This window comes from Amblyomma maculatum, chromosome 4 (assembly GCF_055883805.1).
Source record: "Amblyomma maculatum isolate TAMU_Amacu chromosome 4, ASM5588380v1, whole genome shotgun sequence".
NCBI classification, from domain to species: Eukaryota; Metazoa; Arthropoda; class Arachnida; order Ixodida; family Ixodidae; genus Amblyomma; species Amblyomma maculatum.
The window spans coordinates 100157304-100178657 of record NC_139347.1 but is presented as its reverse complement, the minus strand read 5'-3'; the positions used below and the strand labels follow the sequence as shown (position 1 = coordinate 100178657).

At 47.7% G+C, this 21354-nt stretch overlaps 1 protein-coding gene across 3 annotated transcripts in view; it reads left to right on the top strand.

The window, feature by feature from the left end:
* Positions 1 to 21354, top strand: part of Rim (Rab3 interacting molecule) — a 129211-nt gene that overhangs the window by 101758 nt on the left and 6099 nt on the right. For all 3 annotated transcript variants that reach the window (XM_084602296.1, XM_084602295.1, XM_084602294.1), the window contains exons 8-18: positions 1722 to 1845; positions 3096 to 3178; positions 4893 to 5005; positions 6614 to 6744; positions 7164 to 7329; positions 10154 to 10243; positions 11089 to 11233; positions 12598 to 12874; positions 16871 to 17112; positions 18228 to 18555; positions 20874 to 21082. In XM_084602296.1, the coding sequence (XP_084458422.1) occupies positions 1722 to 1845; positions 3096 to 3178; positions 4893 to 5005; positions 6614 to 6744; positions 7164 to 7329; positions 10154 to 10243; positions 11089 to 11233; positions 12598 to 12874; positions 16871 to 17112; positions 18228 to 18555; positions 20874 to 21082 (1908 nt within the window). The remainder of the gene's footprint in view (positions 1 to 1721; positions 1846 to 3095; positions 3179 to 4892; positions 5006 to 6613; positions 6745 to 7163; positions 7330 to 10153; positions 10244 to 11088; positions 11234 to 12597; positions 12875 to 16870; positions 17113 to 18227; positions 18556 to 20873; positions 21083 to 21354) is intronic.

Here is a 21354-nt window from a genome sequence, read left to right as displayed (position 1 = left end):
CTCGAGGGCTTGGAGAACGACGCGGTGGACCGAAACCGGGCGCGTTCGGGTCCCAACAGAATACCCGGGAACACCTCGCGTTAGTTCGCCGGTATCATGCGACGTTCATGGCGCCGAAAGCAGACTGTTCCCTTGGCAACAGGAAAGCCGAGTACTTTAGACGAATGACAGCTCTCGTTAGACCCGGGAAAATAAAAAAGAAAATTAAGTAGAGATTTTAGAAGAAACAGCAGCTTCAACAACGAAGATGTGTTCAAAGTCCACTTATAAGATCTAGTTTCAGAAAGATCAATGCCGTGCACTTTACTAAATTACTGGATAACCGTTCATTTAGACGTCGATATTTCGTCATACACGCGATATATATATATATATATATATATATATATATATATATATATATATATATATATATATATATATATATATATAATTCCAAGGTGACAGCCCTTGGTACAGGTACCGCAGCTACTTCTTAGTGCCACTCTAGCGCCTCTCGGTGGCGTCCACCTGCAAATTATCAGCTGTCATCCGTCGATATTTTGACTGCACACTTCACAGCAGCGCATGGCACGAGCCATGCCGCGATAAACTAGAAATGGCAGTGCGCACTGCATAAGACTGCAGACTAACGACAGAGTACGATTATTGAAAACGAGGGGTTATTGCGAAAGGAAACACGCAGTACGAGCAACTGTACCATGCCGTAAGCAAAGGGGTGAATGGGGTGAAATAGCAGCGGGGCATGAGCACGGCAGAGAAATTAGCGCATGTTTCGACAGTACGTGCTTGTGCGTATAAGTGGCTTCAGCCTGCTTGCACTCAGGTGGAGAAATGAGACGCGATGAAGTTAGAGTAATGAAATTATGTGATTTCTACTTTCGCCTCTGCGCCTTATGACTTTTATACCTGCGCCATAATATTTCTCTAGCGGCCTCAATTCTTTTAAATGACCCTTCTAGCTTAAAAACAAGCTCTTTAAAGTATGGCCTGCGCGGACAAATGATCCTAAGATCAACTAATGAGCAGATCAAAAGCACGAGTGCTCGTAAATATGGGCTATAGTCGGTGGCCTTAAAAAACTGCCTTTAGTGCATTGTAAGGAAAGGAACATGGGTACTTAGTGCATATCAAGCTTGATGTACGTTTTTCAGCAACTCAATTGAAACTCCTTATTTTCCAAAATTCGAAGATTTCATATCGTTCTTAGACCTCAATATTTTGAATCCATCAGCCGCTGCGTCAGCGTAGCTTGTCACATGCTGACGATTAAAGTCAGGGTGACATTGTTTTCACAAGTTGTGTTACTCGGTTCCAGATAAGAATAAAATTTGGTATTGTGATTGCTCTGTATCAGCCAAACAGCCGCCCTTTATTTTTTTTCCTCAGGGAGGGGGTGAAAAACAAGGAGATATGTACCAGAGTAATAAGGTTCACGTTGTTGCTAACCAACTAAAACAAAAACCGCGCTTTGTTGCTGCGTTAATTGTTTCCATTAGCTGGATTACCTGTCCAAACGTGGGCATTCATCGCACGCAAGAAATATTACCACGTCATGGCAGAAAACTCTATTATTCCTTACCTCGTTTCCCTGCGTCTCAACGCATAAAACTAGACCACCGGAATGCCCCCCCCCCCCCCCCCCTTCCTAAGTATGTGCACCGTATGTGAATTCTGTGCGTGGGTCCCCATTTTCCGGATTTTTTTTTTTTTTTTTTCAGGAGACGAAGTTCTAGAATGGAATGGTCGATCACTTCAAGGCAAAACATACGAGGAGGTCTACGACATCATATCAGAATCTAAACAGGAAATGCAAGTCGAACTCGTCGTTTCAAGGCCGCTCAGGTATGGCTCACGAGTATTCACTGATGTGTCTGAATTACGCTGCTTTCACATTTGAAATAGAAAACACGCATTTCACTGGCAGAAAAAAAAAATGAAACGTTGCATGTTAAGAGCACATTGGAGTCGAACATCTTTATAACGAAGTAGTACGGTGCACGGAAATTTGTTCGTTATGCCCGATATTCGTTATAAAAGTGCACGCGCAAATTCTTGTAAAAAGTTTGCTAATGAAACAAAATGTGCACTAGTATGGACAACACAAAAGTGCGAAAACGCACAATTTTTAGTTCAAAATTGGACATAAGCTTGAAATCTCGCTTTTCGTTCTGTGTTGGAGTTGCATGACGGGACTCGAGCAGCGGCTGCGGCGGCGGCGCTCGAGTCCGGCCATGGCCGTTCATGACCTCCGAGATCATCGCGCGTGGAGGTGGGATCTCGGAGGCCATGACCCGTTGGTGCTAGTTTTGTCACCGCCGCTAGATGACGCAGGCTATTTAAACACACTTCTGTGGTGGGCGATTTGATTGATTGAAAAATTGCGTTTACGGTGTTTTTTTCCGGCTCCTTTACGCATTTTTTGCCATTTTAATGGAAAAAACTTCTTCGTTACAACCAATCAGGCGTCAAATTGTAAAATTTTTCTTTCGTTATATCGATACAGAAAGAACTCCTACAGAAATAAGCAAACCAACCAAACTTCGATTTTAAGTTCGTTTTATCCGATAACTCGCTATATCCGTGTTCGTTATAGCGAGGTTCGATTTACCTCAAATCTGCAGGCAATCCAATCGAAACAGGCCATTTATGCATAGCAGTAACCATTTTATTATAGGTTAACTGCATTGCAAGCTTGTTCCCTCGCTTTAAGGCGACTATGAGGCAATGCTATTTCAAAATTATGGCATATTTACTGTCCAAATGCCTGGCACAAAACTCGGTGCTCACTTCCTTACGCACTTTGGCCTCTGCGCTCATATAGTGGCAAGAAGTGAAACTGTATAACTAGGAAGCCAATGTTTATTTTTTCTTTCCTGTACAAACAATTTAAATGCCTTAATTCTAGATTGGCGCCATGAACACTGTCGAGCAACAAGAGATTATTTTTACACCTGCTTTATGAATTGCTTTAGTTCGTGACACTATTTCAGTGATTAATACACTTCTCAGAGCAGCACTGACTCAAAATGCTTTAGTTATTTCCATCTCTAATTCCACTCCCCTTTTCTCTTCTCCTTTCTCACGATGTGCAGTGATGCTGGAAGAGGAGACATATCGGACAGGAATATGAGGAGGCATGTTTCGGGACCCAGCACGGGCAGCACCGCTCGGCGAGGTGCGTACCTCATCTACCGTTTTTTAAGGCGAAATCCTTTCTTGGCTCATGGTCGAAATCCCGTACGCGCGAGATTCCGCGAGATGTGTTCTCCTTGTCTAGCGTTGCGATATAGGCCACCAATCCCACACTTCAACGCGCGCCGAGGAACGCCACGCGATAGAAGCGACGGTGTATCGTCCAAACTCACATTTGCCGGAGAAAGTGTGACAGATACTGCGTCTTTCCTTTCCTGTAAGCCAAATAATATAAAACATAGCACTGAAATGAACGTGCACCAAGAAAACGAAATTTCCGCTGTGCGCCACGAGCCCCGGCCTTGCTGGCAAAAATCTCTATAAGGGGCGCGCAATATACCGCGTGCGGTAGCAACGCTCAGGCTTGAGCATTTGTCCAGCGCAGATTTTGCAGTTCTGTCTGAATTTTTCCGTGCTTAACCTAACGCTTATCGACGACTACTTTTCAGCGTAATTAAAATAGTCCTGGACTCTTCCTTGTCGATTACGAATAGCGGTTTTTGATATTGCAAAGCGGTTTTTGAAAGAAGCCGGTCCGAAAGAACTTTTACTAACTATTTTATTTATTATTTTATTAACTGAAACGAGCAACAGAAGCGGATAAGTAAATGCTGTTCAGCCTTTGTCTGCTAATTCTGCGTTTTCCTTCAACCTTAGCTCCGGAGACGTAACCCCGTTTACCAAGAATGCGACTAGTGCAGTTTCCTACTGTGACGTGAGCGTGTGCGATCGTCTAATCGCGCAGCAATCTGTCACGATGGCTCAATATAGCAGCAAAAGAAGCCCCTGTTGCTTTTACGCCCTGGTGCGAGTGGTGCACACCGTGTAGACAGGCACAGCTTGGATAAGACGTCCACTGTGATGCAGTCTGCTCACATAATAACTTATCAAGCTCAGAAGGAACGCTGGAGGCAGTCATATGGAACATTTTATGCAAATGGGCCCGTTTTTTCCTGTCACCATTACAGATATTATCTGCGCAGTTTTTTGCCGAATGACTAATATATATTCGCTTGAAGATGCTTAAAAATTACCTCGCTCCGTTCTAACCGAATGTTATAGCACAACGCGTTTTGTTGGTGAGATTTAAATGTCAGGCATTTGCACGGATGAAAATAGCGCGTCCTTGCAACGCATTGCCGCTTAGACTATTGTAGTATATATCAAGTGTGAAGTAGGAGCCACACGTAATTCCTCTGCGACAGAAAGTAGCCCGCTGATAAAGTTTATCTTGCTGCCTCAAAAAATATTTATTATCAGACCGAGCTGCAGAAGTTTAATGCCTGGCTGGCTTGGTGTAGCAAATATCGACAACTAATCTTCTACCGTGGTCCGTACTTAACAGCCGCTGTCTTTTTTCATCATATCCTACTATAGTGATGTGATCTACAGGTCAATTGTTTTCTGGGTTTTGTGCGCTGTTTTGTCCAATTCACTCACTGGTTGCTGTAATATATACGCTACAGCACGACCGCAATTAAATTTCGTTGCTTTCCTCTGTATGAGAGTTTCAGTCAGCACGGCTCCCGTTCTCGCCGGTAGCCGTGCTGTTGTGCAAGTAGTAAAACAGCGGCCATGTTGGCGATAAATCGGCTCAGAAAAGAACGATGTTACAGAACATGTTCGGTCTTCCTAAAGTTATGGCTGTCCGTATCGCTCTGGGCTGACTTCGTGCCTTCGTTCTTCTTGGGGCGCAGACGTGAGGAAGCAGGACTACTCAGACCGGAGGCCCAGCGTCACGGTGACGCCCGGCTCCCCAACGTTAGGCCACAGACCTAGACGTTCTCCAATACTTGGCGGACGCATCCGGGTAAGCCTGCCGGTGGACTTTTTTTTTTTCTTTTTTCCTACTAGAATGGTTGGTTGGTTGGTTTGTGGGGTTTAACGTCCCAAAGCGACTCAGGCTATGAGAGGCGCCGTAGTGGAGGACTCCGGAAATTTCGACCACCTGGGGTTCTTTAACGTGCACTGATATCGCACAGTACACGGGCGCCTTGCTTTTCGCCTCCATCGAAAAGCGACCGCCGAGGCCGGGATTCGATCCAGCATCCTTGGGAACAGCAGTCGAGCGCCGTAACCACTGCGCCACCCCGGCGGGGTCCTACTAGAATGAGTTCTTCCACGCCCAATACGCCCAATGAGGCACATCGCTCTTGGTGGACGCATTCTATGGGATACTGTGGTAGCCAATGGGAGGTGACCAGTAGGTGTGTGAATGATTGCATAGTCCAGTTTTATTGGTACCCCTTTTATAAAGTTTCTCGAGTATAACTTTAACATTTGAGGCTATGCGGCGCCACCTGTGGTTAATAATGCGCACTACTGGTCTACGCACCGCCTCAGGCCATCTTTGCCAATAAAAGTGAGTGAGTGAGTGAGTGAGTGAGTGAGTGAGTGAGTGAGTGAGTGAGTGAGTGAGTGAGTGAGTGAGTAGGTGGGTGAGTGGGTGGGTGGGTGAGTGAGTGAGTGAGTAGGTGGTGGGTGGGTGGGTGAGTGAGTGAGTGAGTGAGTGAGTGGGTGAGTGGGTGAGTGAGTGAGTGAGTGAGTGATTGAGTGAGTGAGTGAGTGAGTAGGTGGGTGGGTGAGTGAGTGAGTAGGTGGGTGGGTGGGTGAGTGAGTGAGTGAGTAGGTGGGTGGGTGGGTGGGTGAGTGAGTGAGTGAGTGAGTGAGTGAGTGAGTGAGTTAGTGAGTGAGTGGGTGGGTGAGTGAGTGAGTGATTGAGTGAGTGAGTGAGTAGGTGGGTGGGTGGGTGAGTGAGTGAGTGAGTGAGTGAGTGAGTGAGTGAGTGAGTGAGTGAGTGAGTGAGTGAGTGAGTGAGTGAGTGACACCGCCAACCCCCAGCCAGCAAATGGACCTTTCAGCAACCTTCAAGCGAAAATATGTTCAGAAGAGCCAGGCAACAAGGCAAAGAACGAAAGCGCGCACATTTCGCGTCCTTCTTGACTTGTGTTCCACTTATTGCGCGCTTCAAAGTACTTCGCTATTGCTGGCGGCTAGCTGCAAAGGAAAATGCTTGCTTGGAATTAAATCACGTAAATCTTGGCACTACCATCGCATCGCAACAAGAAATGTGCGCTTATTACACAATAAGATTAAATTTTTCGGCAGAACTGGATTTGAATGTGTGTTTCGGTAAGTGACAGGACTTCAGACCGCATTTCTTTTTTTTTTTTTTTTTCACCATTGGAAATTTTGTTAGTATAAGATATTGCCATAATTTTTTAATATAACAAATATCACATCTTGACAAATCAACTATTTTCTCGCTGACATCTTAATTTTAGACCTTAATTTAGTGACTAGATTCATGATTACATGCTTACTCAACGTTCAGTAGAAGATCTAGAGTGCCAGGCTATTTGTGCATTGTGCGTTTTTGACCTTTGGAAGCTCATTTATTTTTCTTTTTATTTTTCAGATCAAACTCTGGTACGATGCTCAATCCTTGCAGTTAGTTGTTACAATTGTTTGTGCCACAGAGCTTCCACCGCGATCTAATAACCAAGCCAGGAATCCCTATGTAAAAATGTTCCTGCTCCAAGATAGAAGGTAAGTGAATCTTCGTGCTACGTACTTTAAATGCTACGGTACTACGTACCTCTACACTTGCACGATGTCTTTTTAATTGTTCCCTTCTTTGTTTTCCCTGCTTAATTTTTGCTATTTTATACCATTCAGCGTGCGTACACGAACATAAAACGTGCACACTGCTTGCCGCCGAAATTACGTACATATCAAAATATACGTGGCCAAACACACTCAAATATTTCTGAAATAACTTTACTTGTTATCAGCTGATAGTCACAGAGTATCCCTATGCTTCAGCTTTACTAGAAGGCAGTGAATAAATAAGGTTGTTGTTTTTTTATATTGTAGAAACTTTTAATTAGCCGGTAATATTGCTGTTCGACATACTTTATTCCCGCGCTGTGATTCCTCACGGGGCGCTTTTTTTCCCTCTGATTCAGTGAAAAGAGTAAAAGAAGAACAAAGACCATTGCCAACACGAATGAGCCCAAGTGGAACCAAAGTTTCGTTTACGCTCCACTGCGGAAAAGTGACTTAATAAACCGAGCCTTGGAGGTGACCGTCTGGGACTACGACCGATACGGCGCCAACGATTTTCTCGGAGAGGTTAGTACATAGGAGCGCTCACCACGGAAGCGGCGAATGCGAACAAGGATCTTCGTGATCCTTTTGTCATGACTCCAGGAACAAGCCAAAACATGGTCTTGATTTCCGCTAGCACCAACTTGGTGATATGACAGGACTCTTGATTTACAGGTCGTGATGGCGATGAAGTTTACACATAAAACGACTGTATCTGGAGGTACCAGGTTCAATCCCCGGCGCCGCCGGGTACCCACCAGTTTTCAACGGGTACAAGATTTCCACTGGCCTAGTGTTCGGCTCTTCTGGGGTGAAATGCTTGGGAAAAGAAACCATAGACCAAAAATGCTGGTTCAAAAACGAAAAAAAAAAAAAGCTGGCTGTGGTTCAGCTCTTGTTAACCTTAGTTGAATTGCGAAAGCAACGGCTGCATGGCTACGCTTGTGGTGGTAGCTTGTGGTTAAGCGTTCGGTTTAGCTTTATTGTATAGACAAGACAAACTGTTCAGGCAACGACTAGGATTTTATTCTTTATACCAATGATGACGCTGCGATGATCACTGAAGTAGTGAGATTTGGTTTCCACTCTGCTGACGACGTGCTCTGTATCTGTAGAGGCTCTGTGTAAAACCAAGTCTAAACTCATCCCCCAGTGTGTGTTGGTTTAAGGTTGGTGCTGGCTCAACTCGAGTAGGAACTTCTCCTCTGCAGCTTGAACGAAGGCGGAGTTCTTGTATTTATTAAAGTCCCCCGTCACGACAACCAACTCCTTTTTCAGTTCGGCTAGGCATTCCGGTAGCCGGAACGTTCAATACAGTTTCAACGCTGGCCTGGGGAGATATACACCCCAGTTATTACGACCCCGTCCCGCACAGTTTTACACAGCGACGGCAGCGGTGTCGACGGTGGGGCCATCTGTTAGAGCGCGTTCCGTTGAACCAGCGTTCCGTTGAACGCATCAAAGTTCGCCGGCGATTTAGTTGGTGGTAAAGGCGTTTATTGCATTAAATATGGCGGACACTTAAGCTCCGCCTTTAAGGGTGTGACGCGATAGCGTAGGCTACCAGCACACATAAAAAAGCCCCGCTGTAACCAAGCCGTATGAACGTGCTATAAGGCTAACGTAAATACCAGGGTCCTGGAAGGCTGATTCTGACATAACCGTCCCGTGTGAAACGAGAGACCCAAGTTGGCAGCTCCTGCCAGCCCACATGTAAAGCCCCGCTTTAACTAAAGCGTATGAACGTGCCTTATTGAGCTCTAGGAGTAACGTGAATGCCAGGGTCCTGACAGGCTGATCCTGACATAACCATCCCATGTGAAACGAGAGACTCAAGGTGGCAGCTCCTGCCACGGTTTCGTTGCGCCTGCCATTTGTGGCTACGGCATACGAGCATACGCGACGAGCCGAGCTGGCTGGCGTAGTGTAACAAAAAGAAAGAAAGAACCATATATGGGCTACTGCCGCGCGAGGCGGACTTATGAATCACTGTCCCATCGGCACAACTATTTGGACCATGACCCCTTCCCCAAGCGTTTCACCTCAGAAGAGCCGAGCACCAGGCCGGGGGAAAGCTTGTACCCATTGAAAACCGGGTGGGTACCCGTCGGCACCAGGGATCGAACTTGGCACCTCCCGAATGCGAGGAGGATGCTTCACCACATGGCCACGCTTTTTTTTTTTCTTTATTGCTAAATGCACATAAATTACAAAGTATACAGCACATATATATTTACAAGTTCGTCAGGCCGTTTGCCGGCCGTGAAAAATAGAGTTTCATTTGTGCTAGCTTCATAAACACCAACTGTGTTTCAGCTGTGGTGCTGAAACAAGGCCACGCTTCGGTTATAGCGGAAATCGAGGCCATGTTCTGGCTTATTCAACCGTCCTGGAGTCATGCCAGAAGTATCATGAAGATCATTTATTCGGAATTCTGGCGACAAGATTGTTTGAATGCAAATTACACCGTTTACGTTGCGCGCTTATCCTTAATTCGAAAGGCCCAGCCGGGGTGGTTACGGCGCTCTACTACTGTTGCCAAGGGTGTGGGATCATCGAATCCCGGCCTCGGCGGCCGCTTTTCGATGGAGACGGAAAGCTAGGCGCCCGTGTGCTGTGCAATGTCAGTGCACGTTAAAGAACCCCAGATGGTCGAAATTTCCGGAGTCCTCCACTACGGCGTTTCGCATAGCCTGAGTCGCTTTGGGAAGTTAAACCCCACAAACCAAACCAAACCATTTAATGCGAAAGCATTATATGTCTCATCGCCAGAAAAATGCTGAGTCGGCTTTCAGGAAAAGAAACGGCGTCCGGAAACCTCTGATTGGTTAATCAATACAGTGACGTCATCAACCCAGGGCCAATCAGGAGCCGCCGGCAAATTCGAAAGGGCCCTTTGGCCCACTCGAAAATTTTTGGAGTCCTACACTACCAATTGGCGCTTTAACCCAGAATTTGGGGGTTTGAACCCGCAATGTTTGAAGTCGTACTCGTACCACTCCCTGAAATCGGGGGGAAACCCCTAAATTTAGTTTTGGCCCAGTCCAGCCCCAGAAAAAAAAAAAAAATCGGGGGGTCCTCACAAAAAGTTTGAAAGCTCAGCCAACCCTAAAAATTTCGTGAGCCATTCCCACAATTGCGGATAGAACCGAAACATTCATCCAGTGCTTTCGCATTAGCTGCGCGTAAGTTATCAGAGTAGTTTCATTTGCTCGTCCGTGTGAGTGAGTCTATGAATGTAAGCATGCCTGTGTGCAAGCGTGCTCGCTCCTGAGCTAAACTGTGGGTTAAAGTGGTCTTCGTTTTCTCCTGTTCCTTTCTTCATCTTTTCTTTTTGCATTTCCTCCAGGTTGTGCTTGAATTGGCTACGGCGCCTTTAGGTGGAGATGGCGAATGGTACCCGCTGACCAGTCATGAAGAAAGCCTAGGTGTACATTATGTAAGCAATTGTTCAATTTCTCATGTTTTAGCGCGCAGCTAGAAAGCCACCCCAACGCACCAGGTCGGGGTGGCTTGAGTGTACTATGCGTTTTCAGCTCATCAACGCAGTTTATCTGCCGACAGAAGTTCACTGTAGTTGGGGCCTTTTCATAACGAAGCTTCTCAGCCTCCCCTGAAGTGTAGCGGTTCGAAAAATGACTGCCTTTCTCTACTCGCGTTCTAACCTGTTCTTTCTTTTTTTTTTTTTTTTTTACTTTAAAGATTGTCCAGTGATACGCGTCCGGAAAAAATTTTCTTTGTTTCTTTTTGTTTGTTTCAGTTGCCGCTAAGCAGAACGTTGAGATTTATGAACAAGAAATTGAGATTGTGTCATTGTTGCGCACTTTAAAAACAGGAGTAAATAAGAAGTCTGGTATTCATCGTGAATATTGGCACACTTCTCCTTATATTTACACTGTGTAGCCATAATGTCAATAGATAGAGTCCGCAGACGTTTTGAAAACATGCCTGCGGTCGCCGAAACATTGGCCTATCAGTGACGTCTCTTTGACTCCTTCCTGTGAATGAAATCGCCTAATTGAGCTTCGGAGAATTGTATAGCCCCAACTTCGCGACTCCAGTTTCATGAGTAAGCCCGGCATTGCCATGCAGTGCGACATAATGCATAGGCGAAGCGTTGGAAGAATATGGCGCACAATTATTTCCTCTGACCTTACTCATAGCAGTGAAGCCACTGATTACGCGCATGGGCGCACTTTAAAAACAGACAGCTCTGTTGTTTCATTACTTAAAATTCGTTGGATATACGTTGCCTAACGTCTGTGTCATCCGTGCTCTGCGCAGAAAAATCGCAACATGTACCTGGATACGGAGGGTACAAGCTCAGTGACGTCATCAGATCGCCTTTCACCGCCATCCACGATATCAAGGCTCTCCGACAGCGACCTGTCCGAAATTGACTACGACGACGCCATCCCCATCCTCAGAGGTGAGTCGCCAATAGTCTCGCGCTCGAACAAGCAGGCTTGGACTCGTGAAGTAGGTCCATCACATGGTGTGCAAAGTTTTGGTAGTGCGCAAAGCTCACCCAGTAAGAATACACAGTCTATATCTTCTCCGGGATCTCGGGCAATTGCCCGCTACACATCCTTAGCACTTCAGAACGTCAGAATTTAGAAAGCTAAAGACGTCGATCGTACCGTCATGGGCGAAGACGGGTACTTACCATACCTTTTTTAGATAGAAAGGACGGGGTGCTGTTGCCACCGGAGCAGCGAGATATTATGCTCCACGCATATTAATCACGTTCAGTTTCAGGGGCATCGTTTCAGTTCAGACGAGCTTGGTTACGATGTATAAAGAGCGTGAAATCCCACTTCAACTATGACTTTACGCTAAAGTGTGCATTGACACTTGCACGTCATGCTGATTTTAAGCTATGCTTTAGTTATTTGGCGTTTTGCATTTGATCGTCCCTCTCCCATGTAATGCCAATTAGGTCTTCAGAATACCAAGATGAAAAAAAAAAAAAACATAATAGAGCTTCCGCACTTTCTTGGCATCGCTAGCTCAAAGTAATGGACACAGGCAATGTTAGTGCGTGTCATTCATTCGGGATAGTGATAGCGAACGCCAGCAGCTAAATCAAAAGAAATCTTTCAGACATGGAATGTCCTTAATACGAGCAGCTTGCAATTCATCTCAAAAAGTAGAATCATCGTGTTGCAATTTGCAGCGCGAGACCGCCTTCCCCTAGTAATAAGTGCTGACAAATGTGAGTCAAAGGGTCTGATTCTCGGCTTCTTGTAATCTATTCGTTGACGATAAACGGAAAAGTAGAATTAAACCTTTAATAAACTCTGGGTATCTTCGTCAACCAGAGGATACAGAACAAACAAGAAATACACAAATGAAGCGGCGACGGGATGCAGTCACCACACCAGGAGGGCACGAACCGATGTTTCACTGTCATTCTACTCAGCCCGTTATACCTAGTGGCACGGGCAGAGGCACATTATTTTATGTCTTTTTTTGGGGGGGAGGGGGGGTAGCCTCACCATAATATATGTCATCCTACTCAAAACTTATCAGCTAGGACACTACCATACTGAATAGCCAACGAAACTAAAATGTCTGCTAGCTCTATGCTGGTCACTTTAAGAATGATGAGGAACTTGTATTGTAGGGAAGTTGGAGGGACCCGGCGACATTCAGCAGAACTCTGTCCTATGTCTCGGAACAGAGGACCAGATGTTGGGATATGTGCAACCGGTAAAGACAGGCCCATACAGCGCCGCCCAGGAAAGAGAAGATGACAATAAAGGTGACACCTCTCACTTCTTCACTTCGCAGATCGTCGCAGCCTGGAGGGCCCGAGCCTCTCGTCGGCGGGCGGCTGCGGCAGCCCTCCGCTGGAGGAGGAGTTCGGCGAGCGGCCCACGCGGCGAGACATGCCGCACCGGCGCCACCGGTCGGGCTCCGTGGTGCTCCCCGGCGGAGGAGTGGGCAGCAGCAGTGGCGGCAGGGAGCAGCAGACGCTGTACCGAGTGCCTTCCCGGTCACTGGGCTCCGGACCCATGGGCCGACTCATGCAGTCCAGCTCCAGGTCGCTGTCACCGCCGGACATGAGGTAAGGAATCCGCGACGCACAGATAGAACGCAAAACGAGGTGTGTTGACGGCAGATTAGGCAGGTGAACAACGTATGAAGCGTTGACGCCTTCCATACTGGACGTGCGCGCTTAATCGTTACAGAATGTTCCTGGCCACGGATCATGCGTACCACTGACGCGATGTTATCGTGGCAAACTGGCACTTTCTCCCTTCCAAACCTTTTCTGCGCGTTCAGTTAGTATTGGACCATACAGTTAGCATTTGTTAACGTCCTGGCTTCGGATGGCGACGGAGTCTGACTTTCCAATTGCAACAGAATGCCCCTGGTTCTCGCAGTAAATGCATTGCAACTTATTAAACTTGTTTTAGTGAGATCGCCTTAAGGACGACGTTGCAGCGAAAAGTGACGAGCACACCTTCGGCAGGGCACTGAACGGTCGCTGGATTGTGTGACGTCACGGGGCCACATGGCATGAGCGAGTTGGCAGCCGCAGCTGCCAAAGTTCTCTGGCAGCCCCTGTGAGTTCGGGAAAGAGATGGGGATCGAACCCGGTATCCTGCATCTCGAGTCAGACTCGCACCCCTAAGTCATGGCACGCGGGGACGATTCTTGGTTAGAGCGGGGCTTTACAACTATGCTTGGTGATATTTGCACATAATTTGCTAATGAGTATGTGAAAACAATAGCAGCACTAATTAATGATTAAGCGAGCAGTAAACTGCTCGTACTTGAACGAGGATCTGCAAACGAATAGCCCTAGAGAAAAAAAAAAACGTATGAATCACAATATCCTCATACAGATTTCTCATACAAAACTCATATAAATGTCATACAATATCATATATTTCTCATAAGTTGAATGATATTTATTTGAGATGATATGAGATTTGTACGATTTAGGTATAAGCAATCATTATGAGGTTATTGTGACTCATAGGGATTTTTCACTTGGGCACAGGCAGGCTCCATTCACGCTGACCTGTCATACCTATAGGCGGAGCTCACGTGTCCACCCTCTCCCCAAACCCCCCGTTTTTACACGCTACGCATATACTCTTTCCTTTTTTTTTTTTTCTTTCTCTGGGAGTCGTTAAGCTATAGTATTCGTTTCTACGAACGTCAAGTTTAAACAAAGTTTTGATAGTTTCGTTTCTCCTGGTAATTTGACGTACTGACGTTCGCTGCGACAACTGTAGTTGCAGTAAAAAAATTTAGTCGCAGTCTTCCAAAGTCCAGAACGTCCCAAGGGCAAGCATATGTAAGCGAGGATCGCAGAAAAGGAAGTGATTCAGTAGCGGGGGTGTGCGGGGTTGGGCGCCAGCGCAGCATTGTGCGCAGGGAAATTAGCACGCATTAGATGCATCGGGTGAAGGGCAGTCGGTCAGATATAATAGGAAGTTTTACCTCGAACATGCCGGAACTACAATGAACATGCCCTGGTAATCATTATATTGAAACATGTTGGCCCGCATGTTGCAGGCACGATCATTCGCAAGTGCCAATTCCAATCCTGATGCATCAAACTCGAAAGGGACTGCGAAATTTCGTGCTATATTAATAATGCTACAGGTAAAAAGCGCCTAGAAGCAATAGTGCATTTCATCCAAGCTAAGGACACGTTTCTTACGACGACGTGCTGCCCGCCGGCAACGCAATGCTCTCGGTCATTTCTAGGCCTAACCTGCGTCGCATCGAGGCCACACCGAATGGTGCTTTCCAACTAGCCGCCGCAAAAGCGACCCACGGTTCGCTTTCGGAACGAGGCTTGTCGATCCTGACTGTTCATTACCAACAAGAAGCCGGATGTAAAGCTAACTTCCGTTCACTCCAACTGCACCGCTGGTTTGTAACCTGTTTGCAACCATCAGTCGCAAGGCTGAAAAATCGAGCACTGCTCGATATAGGCCTGCAACTGTCGCTTTTCGACCGAAATGGCCGCACAACATCTGCTATTCGCAAGTGTGAACGAGCCTTTAAAAGGAACAGTCGTTCGAGCATTACTCGATTTTCCAGACTGGTGGTTGCAAGCCGGTTACAAATCAGCGGCGCAGTTGAAGTCACCGGTAGTTAGTTTTACATCCGGCTTCTCCTTAATGATGAACAGCCAAGATCGGCAAGTCTCGTTCCGAGAGACCAATTCGGAAAAGCGACCCGCGGGTTGTCTGCAAGTGTGAACATTAGCCGAGCTGAGTGGCTTTCTAGTTGCATATGGGACAGCCGGTCTCAGGCCCTTCGCGACTCGCAAGTGTGAATGGGGCTTTACGTCGGCTTATCACGTGACAAAGATGTGCGGGAAATGAGTAGGAGGCACTGGAGGTCATCTTAAAGCACAGCTCACGTTCACCTTATCAGGCGGTATCCCAGTGCTGCTATAAAGTGCCCAAGCCACTCAACAGGACCGTCTCCGTCCGCAAAGGGAAATGTCACTTGCAGGGGCACGACACGCCGTTGACATATCGAGAGTTCCGCTGAACGCAGTTCAATATACGTGGACAGCGGTAAGGAATCTTTTCTCGCAGTTTTCAAGGGGGTGGTATGGCGGTTGGATATAGCTATACCCTGGTTTGGTATGCTTGCGGTCGAAAGAAGCGCACAAAAATTTCCGTGGGGAACTTAAGCCTTCTTATGCAGGGCAGTGCGAAAGCCTTTCTCTCCTATTGCCGGTCTGGTTGTGCGCGTGTCCACGCTTCTAATGCACTGTGTGGCACATGGGGCACCACCAAAGTCCGGGCATGCAGTGGCGCCATCTATACCGAGCTGTTATGACGACAGACATTGCAGCTATAGAAGAAGGGCAAAGACCAAGGCCGCCTCTGACTATCTTTAGTACCCGACTATTCTCACGGATGTCAATCTACCCACATGGCGCTCAATCTCTACCGCGCGCGCGCCCCGAACCACTTCTTCCTCCTCGTCCTTCTGCTTGCTAATTCCAGCGCGAAACTGCAACAGTAACTATGACTATATGACTAACCACGACTGTGACTAAATATACTATAATTAACCATGACTATGACTTATTCATCATAATTATGATTTGATTAGTCAGTCATGGTTAGTCATAGTCATAGCTAATTATTGTCAGCCATAGTTTGTCATAGTCCTAGTTAGTCATGGTTAAGTGCCTGACGAATTTCTGGTCGCAGTTTCTGGTCAAACAAAGCATGAGGAAATAAAGGCTTTCGTAGTTTGGTTTAGTTTATGGATTTTAACGTCCCAAAGCGACTCAGGCTATGAGTTTCGTAGTTTCTCAGTGACGCAGTTTCGTAGTTTGTTTTAGTCTATTTTGCTAGACAAAAAGAAACATAAATTGAAACATTGTGCCATTCCTAATGTTACGTTGAGCAAAGGTGGAGCTCGCTGGATTACTGGCGCCTACAATTTCCAGAGGTAGTAGCCTGTAAATTCTGCCATCGACACGCTTACGAAAGCGTGAGTACGCACGTACGCCTCGGCCACAGAGCTCACTAGTGTAGGAAACCCCGCGCCCTTCCACTTTACCTGCGGAATCACGTGACCTGTGACCTCCGCACTATCCCTGTGACACCCCAGTGTGCAGCAGCTTTACATTGAGTTACGCGGGCTGCGCACTGCTTGCCCACCAACGCTCTGTGCAAAAAGAAAGCGTGCTATATTTTAAAACGCTTAATTTAGCAGTAATACGGAAAGTTGAGCTAGTTGGTACATGATTGCAAATTACGAGCGCTGCGACGGAGAACAGCAACGAGAGAGTAATGACAAGGACAGGCGCTTAATTTAGCACTGCATTCATTTTTTTTTTCTTGTTCTGGCTGCTGCCGCCTATGACGCCAGCATTAGTAGCGAACATGCTGTGTTGCTGTACAAATCAAAGCCGAAATAATAAAACGGCAAATTAGACCACACTGCCTTCTAATTGAAGAGCACGTTCCTGTAAAACATGGGCGTTCTTCGCCCCGAACCACGGATTTTGAGGTAAGTGGCATTTGAGGAAGTTGTAACCGCGCGTGCTTTTATTCCGCTGCGCGCGCAGACCCCGCCTGCCGCCGCCCGACGACCGCATGCCCGGTGGTGCAGGGGGCATGGGTGGCCGCGTGTCGCACTCTCTGGGTGGTACGCCAACGGGCACGCCGACGCCCAAGAAGCGCCACCTGCCCCAAGTGCCGCCGCCCGGGGCGCGCAGGGCGCCCGGCACCAGCCGAGACCAGATGACCCTCGACATGGAGGAACGCGCCCGGCAGCTCAAGCTCCAAATCAAGCAGCGCCGATCCGGCAGTAAGTGCCGCAGAACACAAAGCACTTCCAACATTCCTCATACCTGATCAACGCAGAAACTTCTGCGCTCTACAGCCTCGAGTTTCAGCAAGGAATTACAGTTCTAATAAATTCGAAATCAAATATTTTTTTCTCTCTCTCTCTCTCTTTTTATGGGGTTTTGGCGACATAGTGATTTCAGTGGAGGAAAACGTCGAATCATGCTAGCTGCAGCATGGAATTCTGGTTAACTGAATTCTAATGCGTCCATAGCCCAAGAGTGGCGTTGAAGTAACACACGTTCATTATACGTGTGGCAGATATGCGAGTTCTACAGCTGTTTGCATACCTCGACAAATGAAAGCAGCTTCTTGCCTGTGAAAAACGAGCTGTCAAGAAACCCTGTCCTCAGCGAATCAGAAATCTCGGAGAAAAAAGTATACGGTGCCACTGCGACGCCACAGCAGGCGCGACGATCAGCGACGGCGTGTGTATAGGTTTGCGGCAAAACAGCGGAACAACGGGACAATACATAAGCGCTGCGTGTAGGGCCGCCGCGGTTGCTGCATGCTAAAACCGACACGCGAAGTGCAATCGGGCCTTCGCAAACGGAGAGAATACTGTCCACGTACCATTCGTTGTTCTTTGCTCGCACCTGTTTTATTACGGCCTATGAAGAACCGCATATCATTTGCTGCCTAAGTGATCTTTTTTTATGGCACAGCACCGCGGTCAGCCAGCGATGGAGAGAATAGAGCCTTCTAGAACCGCCGTGCGGTAAACATACGATGCCTGAGAACATGCGGGAAATGTGACTGGGCTGGCGCCAGAAGAAACAACGCATTACCGTCTTTGCCCCACGGCTGTCCGGCTGTGCTAAAGGTGTCTAATCTATGGGAGAGAAGCTTTTTAACGGAAAACCGGAGAATTTAACCGGCGTTTAAGTTATTTGACTGTAGTCAGCTCCTTCAAGTGCCGGTTAAATTCCCACGCAGAGTAGTTATAGCTAATCTGCATGGGGAAAGGATTTGGAAAACTTCTAGTGCACGTCCGCGAGACTGGATGATAGATCATTTGGAGATATCAATATGAAGAAAACAGACTGCTCACACTGACCAAGTTTCTGCCTCTTGCAGCAATGACGCCGGTGGGCATGTACTCGGACAGCGAGGTGAGCCTGAGGCACCACCAGGCGCTGGAGCACGCTCACCACCATCACCACCGGGGCCTGCCGCCGCCCATGCATCGGGGTACGGCCGGCGGCCGCGGGCCCTCGCACCGGGGCGGGGGCAGCCGGCTGGCCGCGGGATTGGGCCTCGGCGGCTCTGTGCTCAGCCCCGAAGGGGGAGCCGAGGGCGGTGCGGGCGAGAGCGACGGCTCTGAGACCAGCTCCGTGTCCAAGTTCTCCGTCACCAGTGCCTTCTCCACGCAGTCCGAGCGCCCGAGGAGTAGCAGGACGCTCAGGTGCGTACGAGCACGGTGGCCCCTCCGGCGTGGTTTTGTGCCGCCTCTAAAAGCCCGTGTTGATTTAGAGGAATATCGACGAAGGATTGATGATGTTGGCCAAGATCGATGAATTATCACCTTCGAATGAAAAAGTGGATACCTGCACTGGAAACTATCACGTTAATTGCAAGCCAGAAAGGATCGAGAAATGAAAGACGGCTATGTACAGTCATGAGTAATATGAGAAAGAACTAACTTTTTGCACAAAATTGCGAACATTCTCGCTATTTCTCTATTAAATATGATGGCGAACTACGGATATTATCCACCCAAAAGAAACCTCTTTAAAAACTAAAGAATCTGTTCTTGACAAACAAAGTTATACAGTAATCAATAAATGAATGCTCAAACTTTGTTCTAGCTCATATTTTTCATGACTGTACTTCCGTTAAAGGACTTTTGCGCAAACTTTGCTGACTTCAGGAGACGTTTTTGATGCAAAGGAAGAAAACAGAAAGGTTACGCTTCCAAAAGCTAAGTTAACTACAGCTACAAAACAGACCTATTATGCGCCACTAATTTGTAACGACAATCAGTGCCGCAATATCGGCGGCAAATTCCGCTTCATATGAATTACTCCATCTCTTCCAAGATGGCATATAGTATGCAGTCTAGCCAGCCCAGATCTTACCTGGCTACGACAGGTAACTGCCGTTTTCATTTTGTCGCGGCCATTGTTCGAAATAAAGAAGGCGCTACCCAGTAAATGTCGGAAGCCACAAAATCGATACGCTGTAAAGCCTCGTTAATTCGACCTCCGTTATTCGCAAATACGGATAAATCGAAATACTGGCGTGGTTTTGGCGGACGTCCATGTAATCTCTAGCGTAAGGCTCTCATATATGCGGATGCCGCTGGGCTCGCACCGGTTATTTCGGACTAGCTCCCGAATGGGGCCGTGGCGAGCCATGTCAGGCACGGCAAGTGGTCGTGCAAGAATTCCACATTAATCGCACGGCACACTGCTACTGCGCACTCACAATGGTACACGTGGCGACGTCTGGGTCTAAAGATAGCCAAGACGTATAGTTTCGCTTTCTGAGCTTCGCCGCCACCATTAGCGACGGCTGCTGTCAGCGGCGGATTAGCGAGCTAGCCGATCCGGACCGCCTCCGCCGTTGCGATGCACACTGCCACATCGCTGGTCGTTTATTTTTATTTCTTCACGTCGCCTCTTTCTTCTGGTGGCGACGTACGTGCACTTACCTCGCTTCCGCATCGTTCATTCAGAAGTGCGCCCAAGCTGCGTACTCCTTGCGTGCTGTTCGCTGTCTGTGCAGTGAAGCCTTCTCACACGCAACGACTAGTTTGAGAAAAAGATCCACCGCTGTCGCGTCGCACCGTGAAAGAGGCCGCCGAGGCCTTACGTATCAATTGAGGGACTTCGATGCATGTATAGAGTATTGAACGGCACCGCGGAAAAAACATTTTGCCGCACAAATCCCGCCTCAAAAACAAAACGCCATTGCAACATGTTTTTTTTTCTTTTTTTTTTTTTTGTTCTGTAGCTGAATTTACCATCACCAAGCAGTTTTTCCAAGCACTGTGGGCGTGACAGAGGGGGGAGGGGGGGGGGGGTGCATTCACTAATTGAGATGTTTTTTTTTTTATTTTTCAGTTCCTTTAAGTACAAATTAACGATTTTCTACTGCACACACAATGAGTCATCAATATGGATTTAGTCCATTTACTCGTACAGAGCCAACACAACAGGCGTGCGCTGCACACACTGAACTGACTTTGCGCCTTCCGCGCTGTGCTATACATCGGGCAGCACTGAACCCGCAACATTTGCTGCCCAGCACAGTGTACAATATACCATATGCAGCACGACACAAGGTGCGAACAACGTCACATCCGCCTTGTCCTGTCTTGTTAAAATGTCAGAATAGCAGTTTTGGCTTGTTGGTTTTCTATCTTAGGTTAACAGTGCAGAACGCAGACATGAAAAGAAGAGAGCAAGTGCCGTGTCTTCGTCTCGAGTCCCTGCCCACTCTCTGTGCTGTTAATATTGCTAAAATTCTCCGCACATATTGCAATGAAAGGTTCCAAGTAGGAGCTAAGCTTGCAATGGCCGCTCACCTTGCACGAAGCCGGTACTGTGTGTAAACTACCGCGTGTGTACGTGTGTGTACCTTTCTGATGCGTATGCATTCCGCTGCAGCGCGGCCGTACGTGCGTGTTGTGAAGCCAGCAGCGACCGACGGGCGTCTCTGTTTCCCGTAGGTGGTGACGTTGAGAGTTCCTCCTCCTCCTTCCGTTTTCGTTCTTCGCAGCGAGTTCACGACGCGCATGCAGAGCTACGGGCCCGTGCACCCCGTGCGGGCGGCGGCGCCCAGCACGGGGGCGCTGGGCCGCGCCCACAGTGAAGAGGAGGCCACCAGCATCGAGAAAGTGGACGGCAGCCTCTCGGACACGGCTGTCGGCTCGCTCACGGAAAAGGCCGCCGACCGGCTGCTCAGCGCCAATGTGCGCCTACCGCCCGGTGAGAGGCCTAACCTGCGCATGCGCCGCTTTCGAATGTCTTGACCCCCGAGTCAACTTAGGGGTACTGAGAAAACAGACTCGAGAAGAGGCGCCATGTTGTGGCTTTGTAGCCTAGTCTGCGCGCAAAATAAAATGGTCATTCTGTGGCACGTTATCTTGGCCAGAGCCAGGTCTAAGGCTCATTCCGGGTCTCGGTTCTTACATGGGGTAGACTTTGGTATGGGTAGCAGAGAGCATAAGAAACGACTTTCAGAGATCGGTTTACGGTCT